General features: G+C 37.8%; 1 protein-coding gene across 2 annotated transcripts; it reads left to right on the top strand.

Annotated features, from left to right (window-relative positions):
• Window positions 2,504-9,290, top strand: LOC109848483. Of its 2 annotated transcripts, none has more exons than XM_020418000.1 (4): window positions 2,504-2,841; window positions 3,682-4,126; window positions 4,466-4,581; window positions 8,689-9,290. In XM_020418000.1, exons 1-4 carry the CDS (start codon window positions 2,526-2,528, stop codon window positions 9,099-9,101), a joined length of 1,290 nt encoding a protein of 429 aa, XP_020273589.1. In that variant the 5' UTR covers window positions 2,504-2,525; the 3' UTR covers window positions 9,102-9,290. The 2 variants fall into 2 exon arrangements, with proteins under 2 accessions (XP_020273589.1, XP_020273596.1); XM_020418007.1 differs by having other exon boundaries at window positions 2,714-2,841; window positions 3,686-4,126.

Raw genomic sequence — 9,562 nt, 5'->3', positions numbered from 1 at the left:
CGCTCCTAGCCCTAACCCCCCCCCCCAAACAAAGAAACAAAAAGGTCAGCTTGATCTATAGTACTTTTTTAATAAGCCTATTTATTTATGATTATTAAATAATTATTTGCTTTACTGAGTTGATTCTCTAGGCATCTAGATAAAACATATGTTGAGAGGTACCTAATAGCTTAAGCTTTTCGGTTAAAATTGATCTCTAACCAATGAATAAGGCTCATTAACTCTAGTTTGGGACCGATTACCCCACAACAACAACATATGCATTTAGGAGCAATTTTAGATCATCGATAAAAAGATAAGATTTTTCCACTTTAATGTAATAATCAATTTCTTTTTTTATGTTTTCTCCCTTCCAACTCCCAAAACCTTATGATTTCTTCTATTCCTCCGTGCAAGCCAATAAGGAAACCAATTTTAGATTAGTGTTTAATGTACATTACCGTTTAATGTACAATTTTAAATTATTGAAATGTTTTTTTAAACCCCTTTTTCTTTCCTGATGAGAGTGATTTTGTAAAAATGAAGGGTGTTTTTTTTTGGGCTAAAAGTTCAATTTAGTCCCTGTACCGGTGCTTCATACTCAAGTTGGTTCACATACTTTATTTTTACTCAATTTAGCCCTTGTACCTCTTATTAAATATAAATTTAGTCTTTTTTTTAAACATCCGTTAAATGTTCTGTTAAATTAAATATGAAAGGACATATTACCCAAAAATAAATCAATCGTTAGTTTTTCTTTCTCTCTAATTAAAAGGCTGATTTAATTAAAATATCAAAAAAAACCTGATTAGGTCTAAAAAATGACCTTACACAACTGGTTAAATAAGATGATCCTAGAAAACTGATTAAATAAAAAGATGATCCTAGAAAACTGATTGAACCACTTTTATGTATATACTTGAATGCTAGTCCTGAACTAATTAATCTCATCTTAGAACCTTGTTTGTTCTAGAAGTGACATGCAATAAAATTTTCAGCCTTAGTATGAGTATATTCTTGCTCCTAGATTGGAGAATATAACAGCAAATCCAACCTTCCTAATGTTTATAGGTCACCTCATAATAATACCTTGAACAAACTGTTGTTATTAGGATAAGAAATTGGAAACAATAATAGTGAAGCCCCTATTGATGTGGAGGGAAGGACAGTATAAAAGTTTCAAGTTTATGGGTGGCGCTAGGGGCACATCCCCGACCACAACCTCAACCATACCCCCCTTTCTCATTTGCTATAGTACACCGGGTCCCACATGGGACTTTAAAATTTAAAGTCCCATGTGGGGCCCGGTGCACTGTAGCAAATGAGAGAGGGGGGGGGGGGGGGGGGGGGGGGGTGTGGTTGAGGTTGTGGTTGAGGGTGTGCGCCTATCATTTTCCCAAGTTTATATAGTGGTCTTTTGTTTTTGTTTTTCTACAGTAACTATTTTTAGCTCAATGGAAGAACTTGGCTGGGATTGTATGATCCCATCCGTTTCTCTAAAAAGTTAATAGAATAAAAATTCAAAAGCATAGGGTTCATTATTTATGACATCGAGGGCACTATGGGTGTAAATAAAAAGTTAACACTAAATATTTAACGAATGTTAAAAAAAAAAGACTAAATTTACATTTAGGGCCCGTTTAGATAATGGAAGTATTAGAAGTAAGAAGTAGGTTATAGAAGTAACTTTCAAAGCTATGAAGTAGGAAGTAGTGGAAATAGCATTTTTTATTTGTTTCATATATTTTTAGAATTAATGGAAGTAGAACTTCTTCCTCTTCATTTTTCTTTTTTTGTTTGGATAACATTTAGAAATATTATTAGGAAGTAATTTTATCAATAAAAAGTTGTTAGAAGTAACTAATAAAGGAAAAATTAATAAAAAAAGTATTTATGTCATAATTAATATGCATTTCAACTACTTCCGAGCTACTTCTGAGTATTGAGGATTGGAAAAATATGTTGGAAGTAAGGATGATACATAGGCGTCACATAAGCATTTAGGAAAGTATTAGAAGTAAGTTTTTTAGAAAACCAAACACACTTTTTTGCTTGGAAGTAGCAGAAATAATCTCTACTTCTTTTACTTCAGCTACTTCACAATTACTTCCGTACAAACAAACAGGCCCTTAACTAGAGGTAAGAGGACTATATCGATCACAAACAAATGTATGAGGGCCAAGATTGAGTATACAGGTACCAAATTGGCCTTTTAGCCCCAGAACTGAAATAAAGGAGAGCAAGTTGGGCCTTGGGCCCTCAAATCACTACACATGGGCTTGATTACAGCGCTAAGCTTTCGTTGCTCTGGCAACCCGGCTTGAACTTTTCCCTACGCCAGCCACCCGGTTCGTTAACCACAGTTCAATTCGATCCCTCGCATCCTGCGCCAACTCAGTTCGATATCCTTTACTCCACTGTCCCTGAAAAAATCAAAACATCGAACCAAACAAGGGGGGAAAAAGCAAGAAAAAAACATAAATCTTAATCAATGCCGGAGACGACGCTATCCGCTCCCCGCCGCGCTTCTCCCAATCCGACGACGCATGGCGGAGGGGGCGGCGGTGGCGGCGGACGACGAATCCAAAGACGAGGAAAGCACTCCTCCGTCGCCGTCAGATCATTCAAAGCGTCACCGGCAGAGGGAGGAGGAGGGCAGGCGGCGCGGGGGGCCCCGCTCCGGCCACTGCCTCGTCGTCTCCTCCCTCCTCTTCGTCATCCTCGTGCTCGTTTCCGTCCTCTTCTCTCGATCTCGACCCGATCTCTGCGTTTCGCCTTACGAGCCCCTCCATCGGACGAGCTTCTTGAGGAGGGATCTCGATGGACTCGCTTCGGATTTCGGATCGCTCGGCGTGCCGTGGTGTATGATTTCGAAACCCTAGAGTTTAGAGTTCTTTGCGTTATGTTCCAGATCTGATGAGATTTTGAGGTCATTGCTGCTGCTAGATTTAGTTTTGTGTTCTTGATTTAAGTTCTTAATCTTAAGAATATGTTTTCAGTTTGGCAGCGTGGTTTGTTTAGTGCTTAGCTGGATTAATGGAGTTCCAATTAACAAAATTAGGGCTGGAGAATTCAGTGAAATGCTACAAATTTTACCTAGTTGGCTAACTTGACTTAAGATTAGTGTTAACTGTACTCCAAGCTTTTTTGTTATTATTATTATTATTATTATGAGAAGGTGGACTGCCTTATCTAATTACTAGTTACTATTCATGATGAAAAATAGCGAGATCTTGAGCTGGTACTGGATTGAACTTGAAGATATTGAATATTATTTAATTTCCGAATTCATGCAATTGTTGCAAATTTTCTGTTGGTTGGCTTAAGGTTAGTGCTAAACTGTTAATTGTAGCACCTTCCTACTTCTTTTGATAGTTGCCTCCCTAGGAATAGGTAAAATGCTAATAGAGTTAAGGTTGACATCTTTTGATTTAGTTTCTGATGAATCATTCAATAGAATTTTCTACACTAAGATTACTCTCCAGAGCCAACCTCATTTTTACAGGCAGTAGCTTAGGTTGTGGTGATCATGACTTGACCATCATTCTCGTATTTCATCTTTTGCACAAAGTCAAGGTTCTCGACAAATGATGAAATCCTTGGGGATTATTATCTTGGACGTTTTGATATTTTGTTTTGGGAATAATTTAATTACTGTCTCGTGCTTTCCGACTTCTTTTAATTCTTTTTCTTTGGCAAAAGGCAGATCGAAACACGGAAAGACAGTCGAGTGGACGTCAAAGGATTTGCTTAAAGGCTTGGAAGAGTTTGTTCCAATCTATGAGACCCGTCCTATAAAGAACAATATGTATGGGATGGGTTTTGATCACAGTTTTGGTCTGTGGTTCATGATGCGATGGCTCAAACCGGAGTTGATGATAGAGAGTGGGGCTTTCAAGGGGCATTCTACTTGGGTCCTGAGGCAGGCCATGCCAGAGACGAGGATCATATCGATCACACCCCGCCATCCAGAGAAGTATCTTAAGAAGGGACCTGCCTATGTTGATGGGAACTGCACTTACTTTGCTGGCAAGGATTTTGTGGACTTTGGGAGCATGGATTGGAAAAGTGTTTTGAAGAAACATGGGATTTCTGATCTCAGTAGGGTGGTTATATTCTTTGATGATCACCAGAATGAATTGAAGAGGTATGCTTATCAGTAGCTTGTTTATCCCTATTTGTGTGATGAGTGATGAGGTGCAATATAAGGGTGCATCACGATTCAACCTTCAACAGATATTTATTCTCATATGATTATATTTTGGAAATCTTTATGTGATTACTGTTTCATCATTGTGATCCATTTGTTTAATTAGCTCTTGTTAATAATTTTCATTTTGAAAGTTTTCTGTTTATCAACTTTCAGTGTGATGGCATATATCATTGCTCTATTTAAGGGCATGGCTTATGAAGATGAAAAACAAGCTTTTCTTATACAATTCTACTGTATTTGCTACATTTTGTATTTCTTCATCATTCTTGACAGATTGAAACAAGCATTAAAAGCTGGGTTCCAACATCTCATTTTTGAGGACAACTATGACACTGGTACTGGAGATCATTATTCTTTGAGGCAGATTTGCGATCAATTTTACATTAGAGGTCTGTCCTGAATTTTGTCCTTGAGCTTTAAAGTATCTCTCTACTTCTATTTTTCTTCAGCTGCTCAATATCATGCATTCTTGCATTCAAGTGACTTACTAGTCATCCTGGATGATCCCTAGCTTATCCAGCTTCATGGCTAATGCAGATTAGCCATCACACCAATTGTATATTGAATATAAATTCCATGATGAGTGTTTAACGGCTTTGAACCTCGTTGTTAGAAGTCGATGCTTCTGAATTATTATGGCCATGGAAATGCTAAATTTTGGGCTCCTTAATCATTCTTCTTTGGCACATAGGACCTAACTCTAAATTGGCCTTCTTGCTACTATGTGTGTGAATTTCACTGTTAAACTATTTGATGGTATAACATGCAGTTGCAATTCATTAAAAAAAATCTTAATTACATATCGAGTTACTGTCATGATATTTTCTCAAAACTCTGGGGTCAATGTTCTTTCCCCTTGTGACATCCATAAGGTTTGAATGAGGGACATGATAAGATTGCACCCTTAGGGGGTGTTTGGAAATGCCTCCCACTATCCAGGTTAGTGGAGCTAACCTGGATAAAGAGTTAAATTTTGTTTGGCTAAGTTGGGTCAAGTCCAAACCATGTTTTCTTAGTTCTTTCAAATTTAGGCACTTAACTGAGTTAAAAGAGATAAAAAAAACCTGGATAACAATAACCGGGTTAAGGTCTTAAGCAGGTTAGTGGGGAGCTGTCAAACACACCTTTTAAAGAAGGTTTTTGTTATTAATCAGATCTTTAGCAATACAGTACTCATCATTTGTAAGAGAGGTCCTTATTTACTTTTTCTTAATTTTTTGTACTTCACTCAAGCTCAAACAACGAGTATCCTTTTAAATTCCATCACCAAGAGTTGGGCTTATTGGGATCTTGATTTGATTTGGAGTACTCATCCCTCTTTATATCGTTATTTATGTCTAAACTTTCACACTAATTTATCCCATACAAGTTTATCATTTCCTCAGTACACACTGCATTTTAGTAATGGATATGATGGATTTGCTCCTTGTTATGCTAACATCAACTGTATAATTGTTCAGGTAGACTTTCCTGGATTCCCAAATAGGTTCATGCTCTTTATGGCATGGTTTTAAATATCGGTCGATAATCCGATATTATCGCCGAGTTATCAGATTTGGGAGCTTTCCGCTAGGATAAGTAGGAATTTTAATGTGCACAGGTCGCTGCTGTCGCGTACCCCGTATTTTATGATATTCCGCTGCAGTTTCGGGGCGTGACATTGTGTATGTACTTTGTAAGGATTTATGAGAGTTATCGGTTGACTTGATAACCGAGTGTGTAGAGTTTTCGGTTAGCTAGAAAACCTAGTGTGTAGAGAAGTTCCGGCTTCCAAACCGGGTTATGTAGTGGATTCTCCCCAAGAGTGGGGAGCGGAGACGTAGGACGGAAGGTCCGAACCTTGGTTTTAAATATCGGCCGATAATCCGATATTATCGCCGAGTTATCAGATTTGGGAGCTTTCCGCTAGGATAAGTAGGAATTTTAATCGGTTATCGTTTTTTGGGATTTATCGGTGAGTTATCGGCGATAAAGGTACTTATTGGCCGATAAGGGAGGCTCTAAATATCGGCTTTATCGGGCCAAATTTTGAGTTCAATTTTCAGGTAATGGGCAGTTATTTAGTGAGTTGTTAAACCCGACCCGACTTACTTTCTACAATTGGTTAGTGATTCTAAACATGATTATTTATACTTTGGTATGTTTATATTTCATTAAGTATGGTTAGATTACATTTTTTGGTTATTATATTATATATACACTATATAGTATATCTCCGATAAATCCTACTTATCCCCGATATATCCCCGATTTTCGCTATCCGATAAGGATTTTGACCGTCCGATAAATCCCCGATAACCGATATTTAAAACCTTGGTCCGAACTCTGTGATCATTTCCTTGTGTTTGGGTTTGGCATTGACGCATTTATTCTTGCATATTGTTATATCGTCATTATTGCATGATCATATTGTTTACACTTGTTTATATTGTATATCCTTGCACATATCTTGTAGCATATCATACTTGCTAGGATATATTTATTAATTTATCGGGCCAAATTTTGAGTTCAATTTTCGGGTAATGGGCAGTTATTTAGTGAGTTGTTAAACCCGACCCGACTTGCTTTCTGCAATTGGTTAGTGATTCTAAACATGATTATTTATACTTGGTATGTATTTCATTAAGTATGGTTAGATTACATTTTTTGGTTATTATATTATATATACACCATATAGTATATCTCCGATAAATCCTACTTATCCCCGATATATCCCCGATTTTCAGTATCCGATAAGGATTTTGACCGTCCGATAAATCCCCGATAACCGATATTTAAAACCTTGCTTTATGGTGAAGCTTTATCTTACTTATAGTTCCACCAGCCATAAATTTGTCACAACATCAAGGGTTAGTTAAACAACTCTCGTAAACTAGTCAGTCTTGTCTGGGCTATTTTCAACTTAGCTTTGGCTCCCTACTAAAGCTCATTTGGTGAGAAAAGTATCAATAGGATAATGGCAACAATGAAAATAAAGATGGCAATGATGATATTGACTGTACTCCATGAACAATCATCCTCTTTCATAACATTCTTAGCAAAGTATTTCAAGAGGAAAACTATCTTCTGATAACGCTCATCTTTGTGTTTTTATGTTGTACTGCTTCTTACAAACATATCTTTGTGTGAAGAAGCAAAGATGGCCATATACTTTTGGACACTTGGCCTACATGAAATATGTCTATGTACACTGGAAGAAAAACACAAAAACTGAAACAGAACTTTTAAAAGGAGAATTTAAAAAAAAGACCATTTTAAAAATATAATTAGCAAAATCAACCATTTTCCTAAATAATGTGCAAAATCAACCTCTTTTTGGCCACGACATCAAGACTGGCCAAAAGTGGTCGATTTAAAAAAAAATCATCTTTAAAATACATGGGACTACTAGTCCCGTGTAATTAGTCTCATTAATTAAAATTTTCAACCTTGCGCTCTCTCATCTGACCTTATTCTTCATCTCTCTCTTTCTCATTCGATTCCTCAACCACCGCCCTCGAGGCTCCCTCGACCACCGCCTTTGAGGCCGCCCTCACCCTCGACCTTAATCATAATCGTAATCATCATCATCATCGTATAGATCAGAACCACAAGGCCATTGGTACCAGCGATATCATTGTTCCTCGGAGTGCTAAGATTCGCTCCGATCGCTTGCAGCTGCTTCGCCGCCGACCATGAGGGAGAAATGATCCACGAAAGTGACCGAAAATGGCCACCTCCGCTCCCGCTCCGACGACGATGATGATTATGATCCTTAGTTCGACCAAAGGATCGGTTTCGATGACCAATAACGGATCCCCATTTTTTGTCATTGAGCATCAAGAGGGTGAGATCCGTAAGCACTTTCTTCGCTCGTCGGATCTGGCCCTCGCCGATCGACCTCTACTTGGGATCAAGAGTGGCGAGAACAATCTCGAGATGATTCCTCCACTGATGGACCTGATCGATTCCATCGTGGATCGCGTTGTAGACATCGGGAGCCTTGATGGTCCTCTTGAAGTAATCGGAGACGAATCATCAAGAGGAGGATTCGATACCGGAGATTTGGAAGAGGGTTTGGGCGATGGTGGCTGATAAAAAAAGGGGGTTTTGAATGAATACACAGGACTAATAGTCCCGTGTATATTCTGAGCTTAATCACTTTCATAATTAGCAATTGCTAATTACATGGGACTAGTAGTCTCGTGTATTTTAAAGATGATTTTTTTAATCGACCTTTTTTTGGCCAGCCTTGATGACGTGGTCAATTTTGCTCATTATTTATGAAAACGGTCGATTTTACTAATTACGTTTTAAAATGGTCTTTTTTTAAAAATTCTCCCTTTTAAAACTAGTGGAACATATAGAAACCTGTCATACAATGAATGTTTGAAACAGAGTCCAAAACCAAGTTTCCTAACCTTGCTTCCAATCCTTTTATCCTGTTGCATTTACTTTCCTAAACTATTTTCTGAACTCTGAAGCGCTCAAATTTTACATCTGTTTCCTTATTTCAGGTGGTGGTCACAGCTGCTTCAGAGACAGTGATGAAGCTAGAATAAGGATGAAAAGGGAAAAGTTCTACGAAAAAGCTGTGGATATAGAAGACCTATGCGGTAAAGGGGAATCATGGTGGGGTGTTCGAGGATACATGCGAGATGATTTTAACCACAGCAATAAACCAATCTCATATTCGGAACATTTTCAAAACAGCAGGTTTGTGGAATCGGTATTAGATGTATATTGGGAGCTCCCACCAGTGGCTGGTCCCTCTCTCACACACCAAACAAGATACGACCCTGCACGTGCACCTGATCCCATTATTGAAGATGGAAGGTATGGACTATTTCAGAGGCTAGGCCTCACAAAGTTTGAGACATCAGTATTCAATGGGTACACACAGATGGTATATCTTAAAATATCTTCATAAAACTAGAATGCATTTGAATGCATCTTTAATTTTGTTTTCCTTGTATGCAGCACATGAGGTCTAGAAATCTATTTGACTTGTTAACATGGTTAGTTGTTTTCATACCTTGTCAACTTCAAACTGTGTACATACTTAATGTCCATGATATCACTAGATCCATATGTGCAAAATGGTCTTGTTTTTTCCTTATTGGCACATCAAGTTTTGGTTTGCCTCTGTTATAAGTTTTATGCTATGCAGTGCACAAGTTGATTTCTTTGTTTAGATGTTTATGAAATGTTTATTCTATACACTTCACACTGGCATAGCCAACTTATTGCATCCTCAATCTCCTATCATTTTCCAGGATTGCTGACTTAATTATTTGCATATTTGCTTTTTGCTTGTCTGCCTGTTAACTTCTACAATTTGTCGTCTAGATTTTTTTTCTGAAAATGATTGCCTGAGAGTTTGTGGTTTGC

The sequence above is a fragment of the Asparagus officinalis genome, chromosome 1 (genome assembly GCF_001876935.1).
Source record: "Asparagus officinalis chromosome 1, Aspof.V1, whole genome shotgun sequence".
Classification (NCBI taxonomy): domain Eukaryota; kingdom Viridiplantae; phylum Streptophyta; class Magnoliopsida; order Asparagales; family Asparagaceae; genus Asparagus; species Asparagus officinalis.
The sequence above is the reverse complement of the archived record's forward strand: the minus strand, read 5'-3'. Positions and strand labels throughout refer to the sequence as shown.